At 44.5% G+C, this 24,474-nt stretch overlaps 1 protein-coding gene across 2 annotated transcripts in view; it reads left to right on the forward strand.

Moving 5' to 3' along the window:
• The window catches only part of ATL2 (atlastin GTPase 2), a 42,344-nt gene that overhangs the window by 10,164 nt on the left and 7,706 nt on the right, over positions 1 to 24,474 (forward strand). For both annotated transcript variants that reach the window (XM_066625408.1, XM_066625417.1), the window contains exons 2-10: positions 5,325 to 5,584; positions 14,432 to 14,566; positions 16,082 to 16,186; positions 18,428 to 18,478; positions 20,022 to 20,078; positions 20,781 to 20,873; positions 21,825 to 21,963; positions 23,091 to 23,218; positions 24,183 to 24,239. In XM_066625408.1, the coding sequence (XP_066481505.1) occupies positions 5,325 to 5,584; positions 14,432 to 14,566; positions 16,082 to 16,186; positions 18,428 to 18,478; positions 20,022 to 20,078; positions 20,781 to 20,873; positions 21,825 to 21,963; positions 23,091 to 23,218; positions 24,183 to 24,239 (1,025 nt within the window). The remainder of the gene's footprint in view (positions 1 to 5,324; positions 5,585 to 14,431; positions 14,567 to 16,081; positions 16,187 to 18,427; positions 18,479 to 20,021; positions 20,079 to 20,780; positions 20,874 to 21,824; positions 21,964 to 23,090; positions 23,219 to 24,182; positions 24,240 to 24,474) is intronic.

Below are 24,474 nucleotides of genomic sequence, written 5' to 3' on the forward strand. Positions count from 1 at the left end.
GGAGTTGATGAACATCTTGAATTAGTGTATCCTATTTGATGTATCAGACCTTCAGTGTGAACTAGAAATAAACAAATGATCTATGAATTATAAAGGGCCTTTATTTCTGGTGGTCAGTTGCTATGCATGGAAATCTCTGTGCACAGAAGTAGAAGTTGCTCTCTGTGCAAGCTGAAGTAAAGCAGATCTCAGCTTGTCAAGAGCTGGAAGCTATGTTGTGCCCCATTCTGTAACCCAAGAGCAAGCCACAGGGGTGGGTAATGCTGTTTTCTTGCCTGGTTGCATCCAGTCAGTGTATGTAAGTACTGTGTTCTGCCCCTTCTTCCCTTCCAGGACAATTGGAAGGAGAGGGGCAGAATATCATGGCAACATCATATTGTCTCTCTCTTTTAAAGTGGAAGAAGAGGTAAGGCAGAGGGAATGCCATGTATGGGTAGAAAGTTATATGGGTAGGAAACTGAAGTGGACCTATTGAAGATTGGGGAGACCTGGCTAAATAACCCCTCTAAAGGTTACAGCTGTAAGGATAGCAACTAAATTCTTCCTATTTTTGAATGAAGTCTTTCACCTTTTTTCTTTACTTGAAAGTAGAGCTATGGTTACCTTATGGTTAGCTATGATCAGTGGTTACCTAACTTTTTTGGGCTGCCTTAGTTTCTTAAACCCCTTGGTTTCATAAACTCATCCCCATTGCTTCCACCCTATAAAAAGCACTATTCTGAATAGTGCTTTGTATGACCCACAAAGGGACAACAAAATTTGTAACAATAACAATTGCACATTTATTCAAAATCCATTTAAATTGTATATTGTTTTATTAAGCTAAAATGATGACAGATTCAGTTATAACAGCTTTTAAATGTACCTGCATCTTCTCCTCTTGTCCCTACTCTCCCCATTCTGATCATTCAGGATTATCATATACATCTTTGCTTTCAACTGTGCTGCCTATGTATCCCTTCCTCTTGCAGCAGCTAAGAGCAGGGAGTGTCTGCTGCCTTTTGGCAAATGGCAGGAAACCAGCTATTGCTGCCCAAACACTCATCTGAATTTCTTTTCATTTTCAGGGCTGTATCACTGCCTGCGAGGTTGATACTGGTACTTGCAGAGTTTCACTTCAGCCATCCCAAGGAGAAGGATAGGCAGATTTCCAAGTCACCATGCAACAAGATGTATCTTGTTTTGTGGGCCACTGTGAGACACAGGAAACTGGACTAGATGAACCTTTGGCCTGATCCAGCAGGCTTTTATGTACTTTCACCCCCACTGCTTGTATACTCTGTTGGTACCACTCCTATGCCCAAAGACAGAGTTTGCATCTCAAGCCAGAAAACAGCACACCTTGTGCTATTGTCTACTCATTTCTTTGTTCCTCCTTGCTCCCCACAGACAGCTGTCCCACACATGAGGGCATCTTGCAGACCCTTATAACCTGCCTGTAGTGACCAGTGTGAGCTTAGCTGCTGCTCATTGAGATTGTGGGCCTGCTAGCTCCAGTGAGTCCCCATTGCTTTGTAAACTGAACCAGGTGGGGCAAACTGACTTCACTGGTTTCTGTTACTTGGCTGTTTACTGGATAACTTGCAATGACACAACAACTGTGCTGGATGGAGGTGATTGGGAACACACCCACCTTAGCTGTTTTACCTTGGCAAGCCTCAGAATGGGTCCCTGTGTGTATGGAGGGGGGTGGCCTATCTGGTCTCAGGATCCACAGCATCCTACCTCTGATTCTTGGGCTCAGCGGGGGGTGCACACTTGGTGATCTTGAGTCCTTTGTTCACTGCTGCCATGCTATACATGTGGATAGGAAGGGTAGCATACTGACAGTGATGAAGCAAGGGCATGAATTGTGTGGGTATGGCTAGCTAGGCAGGCTATTGCAGGAGGCATCTTGTGTCACATGCCAGCCCACTAACTAGCCAATCATGCGTTGGTCCCTCAGATAGTCCATGTGCTACACGTTTCCAGAAGTGTTCTTGTTAACAGTGATGCAAGTCATTAAATGCCAGATGAGGTGCTCTTTGCCTCTCACTGCTGTGGCTAGGTGGTTAGAGTACAACTTTGTGGAATAGCTGGTGAAGATTCTAGACCTGCCTCCGTCCCCTTCTTCTGCTGACCCGCTATGGGTGTTTCTGGTCAAACCCATTTTGCCTGGCTCCCAGTCTGTCTTTGCAGTGAGCTACCATCACCCTGCTTGCTTGAGTGCTAAGTCACCCCTTATGACTTGTTCTAGTCCCTCCCCAGCATAGGGCTCCTTCTCGCAGAAGCTGGTAAATGCCCCCACATGGACTGAAGTTCTTGCCACAGAGAGGCTTGGTCTGTTTTCACATGGCTGCCCTCTTCCAAAATGATTTTTTCTTCCCTTGCTCTGTACTTCTCAAAAAGCTGTTACTTGGATGTGTTAAGGATAAGCTGCCATGAACTCTGGGTGGAGTTCCTAGCAATTCCTTGCTTCTGCCCCCTTGCTGTTGATGTTACTTTAATTCCTGTAGGAGCCAGAGTGCTGTGGCATTCATGGAGTCCTTGGAGAATCTCCCCACAGTTGAGGGTAGTGCCAGTTGCTCATTCTTGGTGGCTGGCAGGGGGTGTCCCCCCAACTTTAGCATGTCTTAGGTCTCAAGCCTGCCCCTGCTCAGTTCACCTGGGCAATGCTTCTCTGGACACTAGTGTTTGAGCTGACTGGATGCAGCAACTGGACATCAATGACATGCCAATGTTAAGATGCTACTCTATGGATCCTGGCATATGACCCTTGTTGCACCAGTGTCAGTGCTCCAATAACGTGGCAGTGCCAGGACCAGCTTAAGATATGTTAGACATCATACTAGCAACAGTACCCCATCTGAATAGGATTGGGCTCCAAGATATTTTGACTGCCTTAGCTATGTCAGTGCTAGAAATCTGATTATTAAAAATAAACTGCCTACATTTTAGTTCAGTTGGCTTGACAAGTTGTTTGCTACTTTTTACTCTTCATTTTCTTTTGTTGTTGCTTTTAATTATTGTATTCTAATTTTATGAAAATTTTAGAGTTAGCTGCTGTCATTTATTTTGGAAAGGTGGGATATACATTAAACACTTTAGGTCTCTGCTGCAAACTCAGAGAAATTTGGATAATTAGAGAAAACCATGAATGTAGCGAACAGCCATCAAATCAAACACTAGAGCACCAAACTAGATATTTTATTCCTTGCAAGTCAGGATGAAAGCAGGAATCATTAAGCTACCCCTTCCTTTGTATAAGGAATGCCCAGTAAGATACACAAGAGCCAAGGTGCTCATTTCAAACTTTCATGCATCAGTGCCTTCCTATTGCTGAATAGCAAATTCTGCCAAGTAGCTTAGTTCAAGGCCAGAAATAATTAGATATTTTGACTACTTTGGCTATAAATAGGTTTAGTGATCCAGATTCCATGGACTAGTTTAAGCATTTAGCAGATTTGGGGGGGGGGAACAGTCCCATTTAGTTAAGCTTAAACGAGCTTCTCGCATTCAGATCTATCTTCCCCAGCGTGACTCAACACTTGAAAGAATAAGCTGCTGTATCAGTGGTTCTCACATTTAGCACTGGAACCCACTTTTTAGAATGAAAATCTGTCAGGACCCTCCAGAAGTGATGTCATGACCAGAAGTTACATCAAGAAGCAGAAAAATTTTAGCAATCCTCCCCACACTTACTCAGGAGTAAGTTCTATTTACTATCATTGTTTAAAGAATCTACATAGTAGCTTGTTAAAAGTACAAGTCTGTAACATTTCCCCAAATACAGTCACATCCATGGTACCATCAAGTCTAATACATTAAAAATGAAATGAATGGGGACCTACCTGAAATTGGATTGTGACCCACAGTTTGAGAAACACTGTGCTACAATCCACATGCTACTGCTCTACTACATACTCCTAGTCAGAGATGTAGATACTCCTGGTTAACACTAACAATTTGAACATCCATGCACCTTTATGTCATTTTAGACAAGAGTATCCTCCCACCTCACTGTTTAATCCAGGGAATAGAACCAAGTGGCTAAAGACCTTTGAGATCCAAGATCAACAGGATAGGTTAGTACAATCCTGATTGGAAGCAGTCACACTGTTTTCCAGTTATGTCTCTGATAAGCACAGCAGTTGCACCTCTCAGGAGTAAATGTCAGATGGAGGCAGCACTTATAACAAACATCTTTGATCTAGAAGTCCTGTTTCTTCAGTAGCATCTGCATTACAAAACATTGTCCATTCAGAATCATCAAGCGATGATGGAACTGATCTTTGCCAAACATATCAAAAAAACTCAAGTCTATATTGAGTATATTTTAAAATACTGAACAAGCAGGAAGAAATTTGACCACTCTTACAAGAGCAATATATACTTCTTCAACACTATTATCCATTCCTAACATACATATTGGCAAGTATAGTATTTAAGATTGTCATTTCCTAGCAGGTACGCTGAGCAAACCTCTTTGCAAGTCTGAATATGAACATGAAATTCAGTTGGAGGGGATGTCCTGAGTCTTACAGTACTTAAGCTGGGTGGACTTAAAGTGAGAGAGACTCAAACTACATGGTAGCACCTCAGCAGGATTTTTTAACAGAAGGTCTGAAACAGGTGAAATTAGATATATTGCAGACTATATCAGTAATAAAACAGTGCTAGAAAATTAGGAGTGGTAAAAGGATTTGCTTGCTGTTCGATAACGCAGGCCAACACACATTTTGCTTTCTTAAACGTTACACCAATTCCTGTGTATGTTTGGGGTGCCGATTCAAAAAATGGCATCCATTTTGCTCTATCACGTCTAGTTTTGGAGATATAGTATAGCCTCATTAGTGAATGGTTCAAGCAGCTTCCTCTTGAGGAAGCCATGGTGTAGGCTTCCTATTTGTATGTGTTGAACTCTTTGAAGGAAGTGCAAGATATAATTGTAATGAAAAGTTCTGACTAGAAAGAAAGGCAGGCCTTGGCCTCTGTAGATCTGGCTTCTGAAAGCAGTATACTGTATAGTATTCATAGTCGGATAATGGTGACCAAGCTATTGGACTTGTTTCAAATGGTTTATTGGTCTTCTTTACAAGTTCAGTTCGACATATGAAACGTGTTCTAGCTTGAAGCAATATTTTAAGAAACTGTAGACATCCTGAGGAGGAAAAGAAGATCTGGATGAAATGGGGAATACAACTTGCTTTTACAGCTATCTTAAAATGATCTACTTAATTCATATTAATTCTTTATTTCTCCATGTAAAAATGTGCACAGATATACTCTTTAATGATTTGGAAATGCATTGTATCTAATTGTTTTATTTTTTAACTATTTCCTAGGGGAAAGCTATGTGGATGCGGAAGAGAATGCTTTTTTGGATTCAAATGAAGAGGTGGTTCCCCAGAAGCCTTGCCCTATACAGATTGTTCTTGCTCATGAAGATGATCATAACTTTGAATTGGATGAATCGGCATTGGAAAGAATCTTGCTTCAGGAACACATAAAAGATCTAAATATAGTTGTTGTTTCTGTAGCTGGTGCATTCCGTAAAGGGAAATCTTTTCTCTTGGACTTTATGCTTAGATATATGTACAACAAGGTGAGTGGTTTAAAGGTACCTCTTGTGGAGCGTTGGCACATAAGCTTGAGCAGGAGTACAAAAGTACAAAGATGTCTTCTGACAAATGGATGTTTTAATAATAAAGTCCCAGCGTTCCTTTTTCTAAAGACATCATTGTAAGCTTTGAGGTAGTGATGGGCAGCCCAATCCTGAGCTGCCCTGCACATGGGGCTACAGAGGTCCTGAAAATGGCTACCACTGCATCCAGCACATCCCAGGCAGCCACTGCTGCCTCCTTGGTAGAAGGGGACTTTCATTCCCTTCCCCCGGGTAAGGCAAGTAGCCCTGCAATGAGGCTACTCGATTCTATGGCAACCCAAGGGTCGGCATAGAATTAAGAGCCTCTGTGTTAGGAGTCTTGGAGGAGGCTCAGCATCTGCCTCCCTCCTGCCCTGCTCCCTCCCCCCTGGCATGCCTCGTCCTCGCTCTCTGCCAGCCGCCCCCTGCTCAAGAACACTTCCTCCCTGCTTCCCCATGCCACCACCTACCTTTCTGCTGCCCAGCGGTCCATGCAACCGCTGAGCAGTGGAGCACCAGTGCTCTACTGGTCTGAGGGCCACAAACATGCCTTATGGCACATTTGCGACAGTGCGCACTGGTGGTGAACTGGCGTGGACTGCATAGGATTGGACCCTTAGTATTACACTTTATGATCAGACTGCAGGACTAAAATGTGCAACTGATTTAGTACTAGTAGTGGTTTGGTTTTCAGTGTGATAATCTTTTTATTGAATTTATAATTGAAAATGTTCACCAAAGATTTAAATCTGTCTGAAAAGAAATGTAGAGGTTCTTTTTTGATAGTAGCTGTTGGTTGTCGTCTAGCAAATAAGTCTGTCAGCAGCTGCTGATAATCGGCATTCCCTCTAGGTGCATAACTGCATTCCTCATAGTTAATGCAGAAGTTGGCAGTAGTGTCATCACTGACCACTGGGAAGTTGCTGCTTTGCAGCACAGGAGGGCTCCAAGCAGTGGTGCTAATTCTTAGAAGGAACTTTGGATGGATATATTCTGTCTCCAGCCCTTTGCCTGATCCAGTTGGGCTCTTATGAGGATCTAATTTTTGGGCTATTCACAATTTCTACTTTCAGTGTTGGCAAGTGAAGGGACAGTGTTGCTGCAGTGGTGGCTCTTAAGCCTTTTATGGAAAGTCTGAAAATGTCAAAGCAGTGTTCATACCTTCCCAGTGTATGTTTAAAGCACAGTAGCTTACTCAAGCTGGGAAAGCTTACTCTTGTCCTACATACAAAAACGAGTAGATCATACAGTAGTATTTCTCAAATTGTGGGTCAATTTCCGATGGGTGTACATAAAATATGTATTTTATTTTAAATAGACTTGATGCTACCATGGTATGTGATTGCATTTGGGAAAGTTTTGCAGGCCTGTACTTCTAGCAGGCTGTAAATGCTTTTAACATTGATAGTCAATGGGGCTTAATCCTGGGTAAGTGTGGATAAGAATGCAACCTTTGGGATGTTTGGGGAATTTTTTAAAAACAGATCAGCAACTGCTTGGGAGGGTTACAAGAGTTATTTTAAATAAATCTTTAAGCTCACTGTAAACTTTCAATTTACTTAATTGAATTGATTTAGTCATATGAGGTGCTAAAAATTTTTCTGCTTGATAGTGTTACATCCAGCCATGACATAACTTCCAGGTTAATGACGACATTTCTGGTGGGTCCCAACGGATTGTCATTCTAAAAAGTGGATCCTGGTGCTAAAAAACTTGAGAACTATTGTCATAGAGTATTGGAGCAGAGTTGAACTTGATTGCAGATGAAAACGATGTCCTCCCACATCCAGTTTCAGTCTGGACTTCTCTAGTTGAAAGAATAAATGACAGATCTGGAAAGATGACTCCTAGTCAGGGTAGATGGTACTGTGGTCTGATATGGTAGGTAGTGACTTCTTAGATGGTGAATCCCTACTATCTACTATGGAAGCAAAAAACCTCAAAGGTGTGGAAATTTATCTCGGTGTATATGGTTCAGACATGCTACCTGTGCCCTGTGAAGGGAAATTGGGTAGATCAACACACACGTTTCTTTCAGTAGATTACCCTTCTCTGGTATGCTTTCTCTAATAAGACAAGTTAACCACTGTGGAACTCCCTGTGAGAGGAGTCCTGCCTGTGTCTGTTATGTCCATGGCAGAGCCCCATTTGATGGGCCATTGCCCCAGTGAGGGGGTCTTCCACCAATAGGTCCTTCCCTCTCCATCTCTTTGCCTGCACTTCTGCAGTAGTGCCAGGGCTGAGCCAGCTGGCCGCTGCTCCTGGCAGCAGCGGCGGGGGTTGCTGCTCCTAACAGCTCTCTAACCAGAGGGTAATCACCTGATGGTCCTCCCCAATGGTTCCAGTTGCCGGGCGGGGGGCTCTTGGGGATGCCAACCTCAAAGGCTTCTACTACTTGATGCAAGATTTTTTTCATTAGCACATTTTTAATTGATAGAGTCAAGAAGTGACAGTTTTTTGTCCATAGTGTATAATTTTGTGTATGACTAACTTCTGAAACGTGTTAATTGATTTGTAACCAGCCTCTGTTGAGAGGGTGGAGTACAAATTGGAAAATTTCTTGCTCAATGAGTGACAATCTGTTCAGCTGCCAAGAACTGGTTCTATAAGCACACAGGATAACATTGGGACGTCCACAATTTTTACTTTCCAGGGACCAATACATAAAAGAACTATCCAGCTGAACAAATGATTAGTCTAAATCTTTACAAGGATTTTTACCCTGATTACTTGGGTGGAGCCCCTTTCCATGTAATTTCCTTTAAGGATTTGCATGTTCCTGCATCTAAGGCTTGCTTCTTGTTGTCAGGTCAAGCATTTGGTAGAACCACTTCCAACTTCCCTGCAATTATGTTTCTGTTTATTGGCCCACATCTTATGGCTTCAGCTTTTATTTCTAAAGCTTTGTTAACTTTAGCCTAGTAGTTTGTCTATTTCCATTACTTGAGTAATGTATGAACCCCATCTGGGAAAGGCAGTTGTCATAGGTGTGACTTACCATGACATTTGACACAGGTTCTCTGCCTGGAAGATTCTGAGACTTCCCTCTTCCTCTGCTGGACATCCTACAGTATGCTGGAATAGTGGTGATAGAGATAAGGTCTCATCTGGATGTGGGGGTGGAATAAGGAGCATGTGTGTACATCCTGTTCACCTAAGATCCTGCTCTGCTGGGGTTATGGGAAAGGAGGATGATCTCCCTGTTGGAATAGGTGGTATGCTTGTAGTACAAGTAGATTGTGCACCAGATATTGTCCAAAAGGCCCTGCATTGGAAAACATACCTGTGAAACCAGCTCTTGAGAATTGCCTCCCCTGAGAGATTACAGGCTCAGGGTTGTGAATTTTTAAAAATTGATACTATAAAGAATGCTAGTTTAGGGAAGACCCGTAATTGACCAGAAGGGATTATGAAGGATCTCTCCAAATTGGGAGAATGGACAGCAAAATGGCAGATGCACTTCAAAGTGTCCCTGGGAGCTGCTTGGAACAGCTGACAGTAGCTGCCAGCCACTGTCAAATCCATTGGTTCTGAATTCATAGATAAAGACACACTGTTTTGACTTATTCTTGGAGATGGGTGGGCTAGAAATAGAATAAGAAATTTGTGTTGGAAGCAAATACTTCAGACTGAGTGTTCTTAGAAGCTAAGAATCAAGACCTTCATTCACTGGGAAGGAAGGGCTGGCATTCCTACTGCTGGGATGCCCCTCCTCCTGGGAGGCAGGATTGGACCTTGATTGATGGATACTCCTCCCACATTGGGGGGGTGTCCCTTCTGGTCCCCAGTTCCTGTCCTGCCTTCCAGGAGTAAGGGCGGACCTCAGTCATGCTCCTGCACAACTTTCACTTTGGACTTCAGCGGGGGGGGGGGAGATTTTTGCGCCCCCCCTTGCAGGCTTCCAGCCAGGCTCACTCGGGCGGTGGCTCCAGAGCCTATTTGGACGCGCTGCTCCCACCACCACGAACGTGAGGGAGTAGCTGCCAGAGGCAGCGCAGGTGGCGTCGGGCCCTCCTGCCCCTGCACTGAGGCAGCAGCAGCAGACCCGCAAGCAGGAAGCTGCAACCAAGCAGAGGATGCCATCTCGGACCTTCCTCTCTCCTGCATGGGAAGATATCCAACTGCGGCAGCAGTCAGAGGAACAAGCAGCGGGCCCCAGCAGCGTTGCGCCCTGCTAGAGGCTCGTCTCCCCAGAGTGGCGAGATGCCTCAACAGCCCCCACTCTCCCCACAGCGGCAGCGGAGCGGAGGCAGCAACAAAGAGGTGTCAGGCAGTGGGGCCCCCCTCACTTGGTGCCCCCCCCACAGCCAACTGTCATCCACTGCGGACTGGGTAAGCCCCAGGCAGGCGCTGTCACTCTCTCCCCCAGCGGTGGGCGTGCGCGGAGGGGGAGGGAGCCAGAGGATAAATGCAGCAGCACGCCTCCATCAGGCATCTCCACCTGCCAGCCAGGAGCGACCTCTTCCCCCTCCCCCAAATGGGCCAAGCTGTTTTTTTACCTTAGCAGGCACTGTTTTTTACCTCAGCTGTTTGGGCTGACAGTGCCTGGTCTGTGCCTCTCTGAGGTGGCGGCAGGTTTGAGGAGCAGAAGCAGACCCCTTGATCACCAGACACCATTGCAGTGTCAGGAGCAAACGGGCAGGACTCTCCATCAGCGTGCCCAGAGCCTGCCCAAAGCCCACAAGCACAAAATGGTGCCATTTTGTATCTCAGCAGGCAACATTTTCCTCACATACAGTGAGGAACCCTGTGAGGGGTTTGTTTTCCCGCTCTTTGCCCAGCCTCTGTTTCTTCCCTCATAAATGGTCCAGTGGACAGCCAGATGGTTATTCTTCACCTTGCAGCTTGAGCTTCCAATGGAGGACAGGAGCCAGCAGCAACAGGGCCAGCAGCCCCAGGGTGAAAGGGGGAACCATCCAGTGGCTCCGTTCGGTGCCGCAGCCAACCCCAGGGGACTATGGCTCAACCTCTGGCCAGAATGGGCCAGACCAGGGGGGGTTGTCTGCCCAGTCTCAAGCTCGGATCCTGAGAGAGGCCCCAGGCCCACAGGGGGAAAGAAATAAAAAGCATAAAAGAACCCCCCACCCTCCTCCACCTCTGACTACAGTAGTCCCGAAAGGGAGCCCCTCTGCAAGTGGCACTCATGCCAAGCACGCCAAAGAGTCAAGCAGGGCTGTCTCATCAGATCCCTGGGAGTCAGTCATCCCAGAACCATCTGAGAACTCCAGGGACGAGGGGGAGCTCATGGGCGAGGAAGAGGAACACCCAGAGGACGGCAGGAACAAGCGCTTCCTGCTAGATATATACCCCTGCCTACTGGGTAAGGCAGTGGGCATTTTGGATCTAGTCCCAAAAGAGAAACTGAGGCACCTGAAGTCTCACAGCCTCGCAGGCCTAGCTCACAGTTCCTTCTTCCCCAGAATACCTTCACCAAGGCAGTGGTTCCTTTTCCTGACCCCTGCAGGCTGGTTCTAGAGGCAGTATAGGCAACACCCACCAGATCCCAGTGCACCTGTGCAATCATAGGGTGGAGAGTGCCCTCAAGAGGGATTTTGAGGCTTCTGCCCTAGCCATTAGGGCATCAGCTGCCAACTCCATCATGTCAAGGGCCTTCATGGCATGGGTGGAGGACCTGTTGGCATCAGTTAAGACCCTCTCTAGACCCACTTGTAACACCCTCAAGAAGATGTCGCTAGCAGTGGCCTTCTCAACAGATGCATCTCTGGAGACCATGCAGTTCAGCTCTAGAGCAGTGGCAGCCAATGTGGTAGCAAGGAGAAACATCTGGCTACGCCACTAGGACATAGACCAAGGTTCCCAGGCACGCCTGGTAGCTTTCCCCTTCGCAGGGTCTAAGCTGTTTGGTCAGGCCCTAGACCCTTCACTTGTAGAAAGCAGGGACAAGTGCAAGGTGCTGCCCACGGCCCACAAGGAGGCCAGCAAGTCAACCAGACTGGACTGCCCTTTCGTTCACAACGTCCAACCTTCAGGCCCAGAGGCTCATTCAGGGACTCTGCCAACCGCAAGCCCAGGTGGGCCAAGTCAAAATTCCAAGGTCCAGGGAAAACACCAGCGATATGCATATTCCTATGCGCTTGACCCATTGCCGCTTCCTGCGCTTCTGCTATGGTCCACGTCATCTGCAGTTCCATGTTCTTCCTTTCAGACTCACCACAGCGTCACGTATGTTCATGAAAGTCCTTGTGGTCCACCTATGCCTCCAGGGGGTTTTCCTGTATCCCTACTTGGACGACCTTCTCCTCCGGGCTCCCTCCAGGGCATGTGCCCTGAGGGACATTCAGATCATGGTGGACACCCTCAAGGAAGTGGGGTTCATGATCAACAGGGAGAAGAGCTGCCTGCAGCCGAGTCACCAACTGAAACACCTGGGCCTGTTCCTGAACACTACCAATGCCACAATTTCCCTGTCCCCGGAGAGACGCGAGAAGATGTGGCAGCTTCTGTACAGCAACAGGACGTGTTGGCACTGGCGAGGCTACTGGGCATGATGGTGACTTACCAGGACATTATCCCATGGGCACGCTTCCATGTCAGAGCGCTCCAGAGATTCCTTTTACACTTCCAGTAGGAGATAGAGGACAACTCCCAATTCAAGACTTCCATTCCTCCCGAGGTCAGGAAGGAGCTGGAGCGGTGGCGGAGCCGCTCCTGGTGGCAGGCTCCCCTTTCCCCAACCCAGAATGGACAATGATCACCACAGGCGCCAGCCTTTTGGGCTGGGGAGCCCACACCAAGGGAGCAGTGGCTCAAGGGACCTGGTCCAGGGAGGAGTTGCACAGGTACATCAATCTCCTGGAGCTCAGAGCCAGCCATCTGGCACTGGACAAGTTCTCTCATCTGATCCAGGGCCACCAGGTCCTGGTGAAAACAGACAACGTGACCGCCACGGCCTATATGAACAAGCACGGCCTGCGGTCTACAGCTCTCCGCAGAGAGGCAGCAACCATCATCACTTGGGCTGAAGCACACCTCGAAGCCATACAGGCAGAACACGCGGCCGGGATAGACAGTTCTGCAGCGGACTGGCTAAGCAGGCGACAGATCCTGGAGACAGAGTGGCAACTAAACCCGCGAGTCTACACCCTGGTGAGTGAGAGATTCGGGTTGCCCCTCATGGACCTTTTCGCCACAAGGGAGAATGCACAGCTCCAAAGGTTCTTCTCAAGGGGCCCTCAAGAAGGAGCAGAGGCCATAGATGCTCTACACAGTCCCTGACCACAGGGTCTGTTGTATGTTTTCCTGCCGGTGCTGCTACTGCAGAGACTCCTCAACAGAGTCAAGCAACTCCCGGCAGAGATCATTCTGAGCGCCCTGAGGTGACCCAGATGACCGTGGTTCCCAGAGCTCCTACACCTATCAATGCAGAACCATTGGACACTTCTGCTACAGCTGGACCTTCTGCTCCAGGGTCCGACTGTCCACCCCCAGCCATACCTCTTCAATCTGACAGCATGGAGGTTGAGCGGGGCCTGTTCTGACAGGGTCACGGCCACCATGTTGGCCTCATGGAAGGCCTCCACTAAGAAGGTATACCAGTCCACCTGGTGCACCTTTACTAGGTGGGCGGAGGCTAGGGGGGTCACAGAGCTTGGGGCACTCTCTATCAACCCCAAACTCTGCATTTTTTTTCCACAAAGACCAGGTGGTTCTCCGCCTGGAACTGATCTTCATTCCAAAGGTCAACTCTTTATTCCACAGAGCACAGGAGCTTATTCTTCCATCCTTCTGCCCCACACCAATCTAGCCCAGAGAAAAGGTGTGGCATACCCTGGACGTGCGCAGAGCACTGCGTTACTACGCCACGCACACCAGGGCTTTTAGAAAGTCAGAGGCCCTGCTCGTAACCTACAAGGGGTCCAACCAGGGCCACAAAGTCACAGCTAGCTCACTAGCATGCTGGCTGAGGGCATGCATACAACTGGCCTACCAGGCCAGAGGGGAATTTCCCCCAGAGGGGGTTACAGCCCACTCCCTCAGGAGCGCCGCCACCATGGCGGCGTTCAACAGGTATGCATTCCTTCTTGAAACTTGCAGGGCGGCGACATGGTCTTCAGCCTACACCTTCACGAAGCACTACCGGATAACCTCAGCCGCTTCATCGGACGCTGCTATGGGGTGTAAGGTGTTGCAACAGGTGGTGAAGCAGTGAACAAACCCTCGCTGGCCCACCCTCCTGGTTGGCTCTGGTATATCCCAGCAGTAGGAATGCTAGCCCTTCCTTCCCAGAGAAAGTAGAAATTTCTTACCTGAGAATTCCATTTCTGGGAAAGGAAGGGTGGCATTCCGCCCGCCACTTCTCCAGCTCGGGAGGTACACTGCTAGCTCAAGTTCTCCCACGGGGTACAACCATCCTCCCTTCCTGCCCAGGGTGGGGTGGTTTTCCAGCTAGTTTATGCAATACTGTTTTTGGTTGTTATCTCTGTAGTTTTTCATCTACAGTTTGTTAGGGTTTTTCTACCAAGTCAGCCCTTGCAGTGGTCACATCAAGGGACAGGCCACAGCCGAGGCACAGGGGGTATTCAGGTTTTTTCCTGCTTCTCGAGTCCGGAATGGGGACCAGAAGGGATGGCCCCCCCAATGTGGGAGGGGTGTCCGTCAGTCAAGGTCCAATCCTGCCTCCCAGGAGGAGGGGCTTCCCAACAGTAGGAATGCCACCCTTCCTTTCCCAGATCGGAATTCTCAGGTAAGAAATTTCTACTTTTTATTGTGTTTGAAGTATTTTGGTGTGTGTTTTTTTTAACACACCTAGGAACTCTTTATCTATTAAGTGTGTAACTCTCGTTACAGGAATCTTCTTCTTGGATAGGGGGAAATCATGAACCTTTGACTGGTTTTACATGGAGAGGTGGATGTGAGAGAGAAACGACTGGGATCCAAATATGGAGTGAAGTGTTTGTTATTCCCAAACCTGATGGGACAAAGGTAAAACTTTCATCAAGTATTTATTGTTTACTATTTGACGGTATTTGGATTATTGTATGGATGTGGAGACCTTGTTTAGCTTTTAAAGACTAGACTCGGATTCTTGTCAAAACTTTGCTTTTTTAAAAACCAGTACCATGACTTTGCCGATAATGTGTTGAGAATAGTTTACAGTTAAAATAACTCAAGATGGCAGAAACGATCTCCTAGTAGTGATGTTACTGTATGACAGGGGCCACCAAACAGTGGCCCAACGTGCACCAGAATAATTAGTGTGGCTGCAGTGATGGCAAAACCTCGATGTTCTGCAACACTGCCAACAGTTTTCAAATTGATCCTAGCTCTGGGGTGCCGCTTCCCTGGGAAATAGCTCGAAAAGGCTCTGTGCCCTGATTTCACTGGAAAGCTGCTTCCTGGTGCTAGGATCAGCAGTGTTTGGATGTAAAAACTGCCAGCGGCACGGCAGAACTGTGAGGCTTTGGCCACACTGCATCCAGAATAATTACTTCTGAACACCAGATCCAGCCCACAGGCAGTGGTTTGGCAACCCATGCTATCAGAGATTAAATAGAAGGGTTTATGTCAGTGAAACCTTTCAACAGTCTGCATAATGTTTTGTACTTAATGACTATTACTTTGAATCATGGAGCATCACAGATCTTAGAGCATTCTACCAGAATTAATGCTAATAAAGATGAACTTCTTTGCCTGGTTCTCTGAATTACTCTTCTTGACTAGGATATAACCTAAAGTAAAATCTGTGAGGAAACCTAGTGGTGTAAGCTGAAGTTGCCTGTGAAAAAGATATATTTTTGGCATTCCTTTCAAGAAATGAGAGTGCAACTTTCAAAGTGTGTTTGTAGATTATTGCAGATATGTGCTGGCAAAACACTTACAGTAGAATAATTTTGTTTTTCATACAAAGAAGGATAGAGGAGTAGTTGAAAATGCCAGAACAGTTGGGTTTTTTCCATAGAAGTTAAGAGATGCAGTTTCTAAACTGACTTGTTGTGAACCTATTGTCGGAAAGACTTAATAGCAAAGTGTCAAATGGATTGGAGGTCTGCATTTACTATTCAGCTGAAGTCCAGGATCTTCTTAATCACAAGACTTAATAGTGGTGTACTGTACTACTTGGCAGCTTATGCAGCGATCTTTAAAAGCATTCATTGATTAGTCTTATGAGCTGTGCTGTTTTGGTACATCACAGGCAACTGTATATAGATTTCTATATGGGACAAGGCTCACTGATTAATGAAGGGTGGTTGAATTACTTGATTGATACTTGGGTTCTTCATAGACTGCCTATAAAACAAAATCTAGATAGAGGTATAGGATTACAAAAAAAAAATGTATTTAAGACTCTATATCCTGATCCTGTCTTGCAGCTAATTTGAGGTCACTGGCAGTTTAATAGAAACAGCTGTATGAATAGCTTTCATTGTATTAAGCTTTTACTCTAGAGGTGGAGATATTGCTTGTGTTTACTAATCCTGACTTTTTTTAAACATCTAGGTTGCTGTATTACTAATGGATACCCAAGGTGCCTTTGATAGTCAGTCTACTATCAAAGACTGTGCAACTGTGTTTGCTCTGAGTACCATGACAAGTTCGGTTCAGGTAAGGTTACCTGTCTGAAGTGGTGGTATCCTTTAATAAAGATTTCTCAGACTAGTACTTCATAAGTTTGGTTTGTAAATTGAAAAAGCAAAAATCAGTTTGTGTGCCATAGATTGTTGGGCTTCATGTTACCTTTTGGTCAGTGGTTCATGAATGTCAACTTCAATTGCAAAACAAATCCTGCCCTATTTGGTTTCAGATGCATTAGTGCATAACTGCTTTGTGCCAAAATGTGGCTGGGCTTCTGAATGCCTGTCCGCATTCCCTTACTTTCAGTTGGCTGTATAATGTAAATTCAGTTTTGTGCATCTAACCAGGAGTTGGCAAACTCTTGCGGGCCTTGGTGTATGAGGCTGACCTGGGCTATAAACCCTGCCTTTTCCTCTGCAATAAAAAAATGGGGTTCCATTTCTGCCATCATGTTGTACTTCATAGACATTTGAGATGCCTCCAAGAGAACAGATGCCCAACAGAACAGATGCTCCACAGATGCCCCTGATCTCTTTCTAAGCAAAGAAGGGGCTCAGCCCTTCAACTGTTTTGCATCCAGCATGAAGATAGCTGTTATGCTAGTTGCTGCTGCTGATAGTGAGATTCCTTCCACAATTGTGGTGATTGCTTGTTCCACTGGGAATGCTACCAGAGCAACAGGTGTTGCAGCTTGCCAGGAGTTCACTCCTATTGCTGGTGACTTCTGTTGTTCCTTCCTTACTGCTGGTCTTTGGTCTTTTGGCTGTGGCTTCTGTTCAGATGCCAGGGCTAAACTTGGACATCATTTTGACCTGTCTAACCATTTTAACTGTGTTTTGGGGTAGAGGAAAGGGTAAGTGTTCATTGCTTAGCCCAGAACTTTTTCAGGGGTGCTTGTTAGAGGGGTAAGAGATGATTGCTTTGGCAGTGAAATGTGTGATATCTGTACCTGACTTATACCAGCTGTCCTGGATCTATCAAGTGATGCACATAGATCTTTTTAGCTGGCACAAGATTAACATTTTGTTCAACTGAAAGTTCCAGCAGCTCCTTCTGACTGCTGAATTGAAACTGAGCTGCACTGGGGTTCCTTGTCCTGATGACATGTATCAAAACTTAAATTTTTGCTCAAGGTAGAACTTGATGTTTGTCTTCAGTAAAGGATCTCTTCCTACAGTGCTTTTATGCCTCTGTCTTGAAGCAGAATGTTTAGCTGGGATTTGAAAATGGGATCAGTAGTGAAGGTTGAAATGTTTTTTACTTTGAACTGCACCATGCGTGCCATTTCTATCAGGAGGGTAGAATGTAAAGCATTCAGCTCTTCGATCATTCAGTGATATGGTGATGACACAAACAGAGACTAAGCCCCCAGTGTTCTGTGGCAGCTGCTCTTGGCAATTCTTTGCCAGCAGAGTTTGCAACCATTGTTGCTTCCTCTTTCTACTCACTCCCCAGGCCTGCAGAGCAAGGGAATATGTGCAGGGGCACTCTTGCCATTCCATCACCTTAGGCGGCCGTTTTATATGTCCTCATGGAAGTACTGCTCTCCCACAGAATCTGTGGGAATGAGATGGAAAAGGAGGCAATGGCTAAAAAACCCCAGAGTATGTGCATGCATGTGTCTGTATGCTGTATGGGGAAGGGCATTGGTGTTTTCTTCCCCCCAGACATCTGTGTCACACTATATTTCTGAACTTCTTTGTTTTTATCATATACCTTCCTGGGGTGGGCAAGTCTAAAAGCAAAGGAACGCACAAACGTATGATTTCTCAGAGCTAGAAAAAACAAGTGAAGAGGTGAAACTTGAACCGGGGCAGTCCCAACTCCAAGGTTAGTCTCTTGGCTACTGTTCTATAGGAGCTCTCTAAATTTATTTGTCTATTAGCTCAGTGACAAGTAAGTACTGACTAGACGTGGGGGGGCATCTGATGCATTGCATCTGATGAAGGTTCTCCATTCTTTGAAGGCTTATGGGAGTGAAGTTAAGCAACACCATGAGACTGACAGTAGGGAGGGAAACTGCAAACCAAGGGTCACCTTGTGGCTGATGGATCAGTCTGCAGTTGGAAGGGATGAAAAGAAAAATATAAGAAGTTTGTCAGAGATGGGTGCATTTTTCTAGGACTTCATTTTTTCCAATTTGAACTTTTTATGCTGTTAATTATCCATCTGGCTAGTACAGTAACAAGTTTAGTACTTCATTGCATGGTGTATTGTGTAATCTCTATAGAAAATCTGTTGCAGAAATGTAAAAAGTAACATGTGTTGCAGGTATACAATTTATCACAGAACATTCAAGAAGATGATCTTCAGCACTTGCAGGTAAATTTTTTAAATGTATTTAATGTTTACACTGCTTTCCTCCACTATGGTTGGCACCCAAAGCAGCTTGCATAAAAATCAACACTATAAAAATGCAACAGTAAAACAGCAAAAAAGCCAGAGGTGGCAGCACAAAAATCATCAGCAGTAGGTAAAAATATAAATTATAGGACCATAAAAATGTAGCAGTACAGAAGAATAAAACCAGCAATAAATGATAAAACAATTAGACTGCCATCAGAGTTGGCAATTGAACCAGGCATATAAGTTGTAACATTAGAAAACGCAATACAAAAAATTCCCATCACAAGTCCTATTACATAATTGCCAATCTCAATGTCTTTAGCCCCTGCCAGAATGCTTCAGGCGAGGGGGCAGTTCATAACTCAGGAGTTACGAAAAGGCCCTATTCCTAGCTGCTGCCCCCTAACTTCTCTGTTGGGGAGGCACATATAAGAGGGACTCCTCTGATCTGAGTATATGGGAGAAGGCAGTCCCTCAGATATCCTGGTCCTAAGCCATAAAGGGCTTTAAAGATCAAAACCATCGCCTTGAATTGGACCTGGAAGCAAACTGGCAGCCAGTGTAGTCACCAGAGCAATGGTCTGACAGTATCAAACTGCTGAGTTCTGATCACCACACAGGCTGCTGCATTTTGCACTGACCTTTCTGGTATGTCTTCAAGGGCAGCCTTGTGTAGAGCGCATTGTAGTAATCTAAATGAGGTGTCACCAAGGCATGGATCTCTGTTAACAAGTCTGACTGTCTCTGGGTATAACCACATCTGGTGTACCAGCCAAAGCTGGGCAAAAGCCCCCTTGGCCCCAGCTGCTACCTGGCAAGCCAGGATTATCTAGGATCCACAAGCTGTGGTAGGAGGCTTGGCTTGGCGGGCAGAGTTACAAAGTGTGCTTTTCACATGCTCAGAAAAGCCCTCCCATCCATCCTGAACCTCTTACTCGTATCTGTCGCATTGTGTCTGGCCTCCCAACCTGGAAGTAACTGGCATCATCACCGGTTACTTTCGGTGGTATTTCCAATAGGTGGACCATGCAAAGTGGTATGGTGGGGAACAAATGTTGAGAAATGCTGTACAAGATGAATGCTCAGTGTTCAAATACTGTGTATAGAATCGTTTTTTCAATTGCCAAAGGTTAAAAGGAAACATTCCTTCTCAACCCAAGAACTTCAGGATGTTGAAGTGAAATGCTCCCTCCTACCACACACAAATTTAAGCAGCCTACAAGGGAGGAAGTTTGAATGAGTGTATATATTAAAAGGAGTCTGTTGGCTAATGAATTATAAGAACTGGTTGGGTCTTGCTTCAAATACAGCACCATAGTTAAAGAACCAAGTGCAAACTGCTTAGACTAGTACTGCAGTGATATGCAGGCCTTGTTAACGGATTTAAATAACTTAAGCATTCCCTTGATTATAAGCTTGGCCTTGAAAAAAGGGACTAAAATCATGTTACGTTTCATGGTACATTGCAGTATTTTGTGTCTGTAGTCTGTCTAGCATTCTTAATGGTGTGTTTTCATAGTTATTTACAGAGTACGGAAGGCTAGCTATGGAGGAAATTTACCAAAAACCTTTTCAGGTAATAGCACAAATTTTACTGCTATAAGTTATTGTCACAACTTATATTTATATTTAATTTATGTATGTACATGTATATTTGATATCTGAAGGCAGCTTCACACATTACAGTAGGAGAGAACATTTTGTGGCATGTGCTGTATTCTGCCTACTATGTGAGGTGTCTACCTGGTTCTTAACCTTGTGTGTCAGAAGTTGGGTTGTACTTAGTTCTAGTTTTATCACAAAGCTGTTTGGCAGTCCAGACAACTCTGATGTCTTTCCATGGTTGTTGAACAAAAAACTTAAGCTAGCAACCATAATAAGATAAACATCCTTTAAATGTTAAGTGTAATCATACTAAGTCTTTACTAAAAACTTGTTTGTGGTTTGTAGCTTAAAGTTCTCCTGTCTTATAAAATATAGCATTCATCTTTATTCTAATTTCCACTCTATCTCATGGGTTCAGAACAGCTCTCTGTTTCTACATTTTACTTATGTGGGTAAAACATAGTATACTAGCATAGAACCTAAGGTTCTGTACTTCTGGAAAGGCTCACTTAAAAAGTTGAATTGAGCTAGAACTAGATTTTTAAGTTTTGTTACAGATTAGACTCATTGAACTACTCATAATAATAACCACTCTTCTGTCAGGAGTTGCAGGCATGTATGTTCTGATAGTCAGGATATTTAGTTTAATTATTACTTCTGTTTCTTTATATAGACACTAATGTTCTTAATTAGAGATTGGAGCTATCCTTATGAACATCCATATGGCTTAATGGGAGGAAAACAATTCCTAGAAAAGAGGTTGCAGGTAAACTACTCTAATAGATATTTGGTTTGCTTTTCAGATATTTGATTTGCTTTTCAGAAAAGAAAATAGATAAATCAGGAGTTCCCAAAGTGTACTTTGTGACATCTTAGGACATCACAGAACATTCACAGGGGCACTGCAGGATGTCCCCATTTGTTCCTCCTACCTGTTCCCAGGGCACCGCCACCTTGGAACTAATGGAATTTTGTGAGATTTAAGGTGGCGGCACCTGACTCAGCCAGGAAGAAGAGGTTGGGTAGGGGTCATGACCCAGGTAAGCTTGGGAACCACTGAGTTAAGGCCATCTTTCTAAGTCTTTGAGGAAGCAGAGCTCTTGATTGTACAGTCGCGCGCCAGTTAACAATGGGGATTGGGACCGCCATCCCTGTCATCAAGTGGTGCTTGATGTAATCTAAACCCTCCATAGGGAAGGGGATGCTCTGCCCCCCTCTGGAGGGTTGTCAGAGCCTCCCAGAGGCAGCGCACATCCAAGCGCTGCCTCTGCAAGGCTCAGACTGAGGGAAACTGCAGCTCTCGTGTGACTTCCGGTTTCACTGAGGAAGCCAGAAATCACGCGAGAGGCACAATTTCCCTCAGTCTGAGCCTTGCAGAGGCAGCGCTCAGATGTGCGCTGCCTCTGGAGACTTGGACAACCCTCCGGAAACAAGGAGAGCAAAGCTTCCCCTGCATTCAGAGAGTGGGGGTGTGCACCCCGTTGACCACGTGACTACTTGTGGTCGCATATGCAATTCTGGAATAAGCTGGTAGGTTACTAAGGGGTGCACACATGCATATCCACATATAACTACAAGTACACTTTCTTGATTTTGGTTAATCTTGGTATCAATTGAAACATAACGTTTTATTAGAATAATATGTGAGCTGTGGTGCCTCATAGGATATCTAGGAACTTGCTACTTTTGTGTTCTTAAAAATGTGCATTACTTCTAGGTAAAGCTGCATCAGCATGAAGAGCTCCAGAATGTAAGGAAGCATATTCACTCATGTTTCAGTAATCTTGGCTGTTTCCTGTTGCCACACCCAGGTCTTAAAGTTGCGACTAACCCAAGTTTTGATGGGAGGCTAAAGGGTAGGAGATTTTTTTTATATCTATTACTGGTTATGATACATCACTGACTTGGGTCTGCGTAGAACAGTGTTCAAAAGTGAGTGTACTAAAAAGTGAAAATATACAGATTCAATTGTATATAAAATTCTTAAACCTAATGCAGTTAAACCCTAGTGGGAAGGGTGATATTGCTCTTGATCTCTAGTCCAATATATGTTGCTGTAATATGGTGGAGTGTGACTTGATATTGGTCTGACATGACTGTCTGTAAACACCAAAATGAATGTCTTTAATATTAAGCTAGTTAATTATCTTCTATATAAATAGTGACAGGAGTAATCATAGTTCATTTTGAGAGTCATGCATATACCAGAACATAAACAGTCATAGGGCATGGAAGGCCCTATTAAAAAGACAGAGCTGTAGCAGAATCTTCACCTTCTCTGAAGATGGTGGTTACCTTCATTTGTTGCATATTATGTACTGTGTGCAAGACAGAAGTGTCAGTCTTATCACTTCAAGCTGAGCTTACCTGTCTAAGACCCAAATCCTAACCAATTTTCCAGCACTGACATGAGTGTGCAAATGGGGTGTGTGCTGCATCCTGCAGTTGAGTTGCAGTCACAGAGGCTGCCTCAAGGGAAGGGAATGTTTGTTCCGTTACCTTGGCACTGCATTGCTCTTACCTTGGTGCTAGAAAGTTGATTAGGATTGTGCCCTAAATTTTAGTTGAGCTTTTGCCTACTAGACTTGGAATAAGATACCCAGGCAAGTAGCCACCAACTAGGATGTGTTTTAGGTGACTAAACTCTGATGTGAGCCTCTGTGACTAATGACATAATTACTGAACAAATTCACTTTTAAAAAGGCTGCAAAGTATGCTTTCCATTGTTTGCGTGTTTTCATGCAAGACTACCAGTGAAACTGAATGAAGAGAAAATTCTTCTTTGGTTATTGGGTAGCATCTCTTCTGATAACCAATCCTTATCTAAAAAACCTTATGCTGTCATAAAAGTATAAACCTGATACTGTCACTTCTAGATATTAAGTTGGATGTTTCAAGCAATGTTAAATTGCCACTGAATATGAAGAACTTTGTGTTAACTGCAACAACGTTACAACTCCATTTTTGTGACTAATTCCACCAGACATTGATGAAGACTTTCAGAGAGAGCTACGGAATCTGGTTCCATTGCTGCTTGCCCCAGAAAATCTGGTAGAAAAAGAGATCAGTGGCTCAAAAGTGACATGTAGAGATCTTGTGCAATATTTTAAGGTAGGCAAATACTTGTCCTAATTAGTCACTTTTTCAGAATAGGATCCTTCTGTTGTGTCATCCTCTGGCTTGTAGCCCTGTCATGTATGAGGCCTCTTGAAATGGATAAGACTAAATAGTGTGCACTTTGGTACTGTATGGTCATAATGCTTTTAAAAGCAAGATGTCCCCCTTTGTTGTGGTCTAGCTCTGTTCTTGTAATGTTGTCTTCTCTACAAAAAGAAGCTTCCAGTCTCTTGCACAGTTCCACAGAGTTAGTGTGTTTCTGTAGCTAAGTTTTTTTTCATTTTACTGTTCTATAATATCTGTTGCCTAAATAGCTGGGTATTTGGTTCATGGGCAGCTCTCTCCTTATTTGCACCATTTTTATTGCTATGATGCAAAGCGTTTTTCACTGGTGCAGATAAATTCAGTTTCCGGATGCTTTTCAAGAACAGAAATCTGAAGTAATAGAGTCTCCTGCATGCTCTAGATGTGGCAATTGTGTAGATTGATAGTTGCAGTTTTATCCCAAAGGATATGAGAGAGCACAAATAGTCCAAAATAAGATCCCTATATCTAGTCTGCTGTAGCAATAGCAGAATTCAATGTCTGCTGTTGGCTTTCAAGCAGGCAGCTGGTGATAGGTCACCTGGAATCTAATGTCTTTGATCTTTGTATATGGAAAACACTCAAACGCATCAATATTAATGCTAAGAAAATAAGTATTTAATCCTAGGATCACCACCATGGATTGTCATGCTTCCTTATAGCACTGCGGCTATTCAGTGAATATATAGATTATGGAATATAATCATTCTATGTTACTAAAAACTGTAACTTGTACTTTGGTGGGAATACTCTACAGATGTCATTGGTAGACTGTTTTAATCCAATAGTACTCAAGTTTGAGTTTAACATTTGCATTTTTATGTTGCAAAATGAATTCAAGTCCAGATAGTAAAAATATTCATTTTGCTTTCAGGCTTATATTAAAATATATCAAGGAGAGGAACTCCCTCATCCTAAATCGATGCTTCAGGTAAGCTTTATGATGCCAAGCATTCATTTGTTTAGCACTAGTATTAACTTTTAGACTTTTCAAATCTGACTTTAAGTTCCAATGATTGAGACCCACCTAATCTGTAGTATTTGTCTGGTACCTCATACCTACTTATACATTTGTTTCAGATAACTTTGGTTCAAACCTGCCTCTCCCACAGGTTTTACTCTTCTTAATATCCTTCTGTAGCAATAAGCTGTGTTAAAAAGTGGTA

This window comes from Tiliqua scincoides, chromosome 1 (assembly GCF_035046505.1).
Source record: "Tiliqua scincoides isolate rTilSci1 chromosome 1, rTilSci1.hap2, whole genome shotgun sequence".
Classification (NCBI taxonomy): domain Eukaryota; kingdom Metazoa; phylum Chordata; class Lepidosauria; order Squamata; family Scincidae; genus Tiliqua; species Tiliqua scincoides.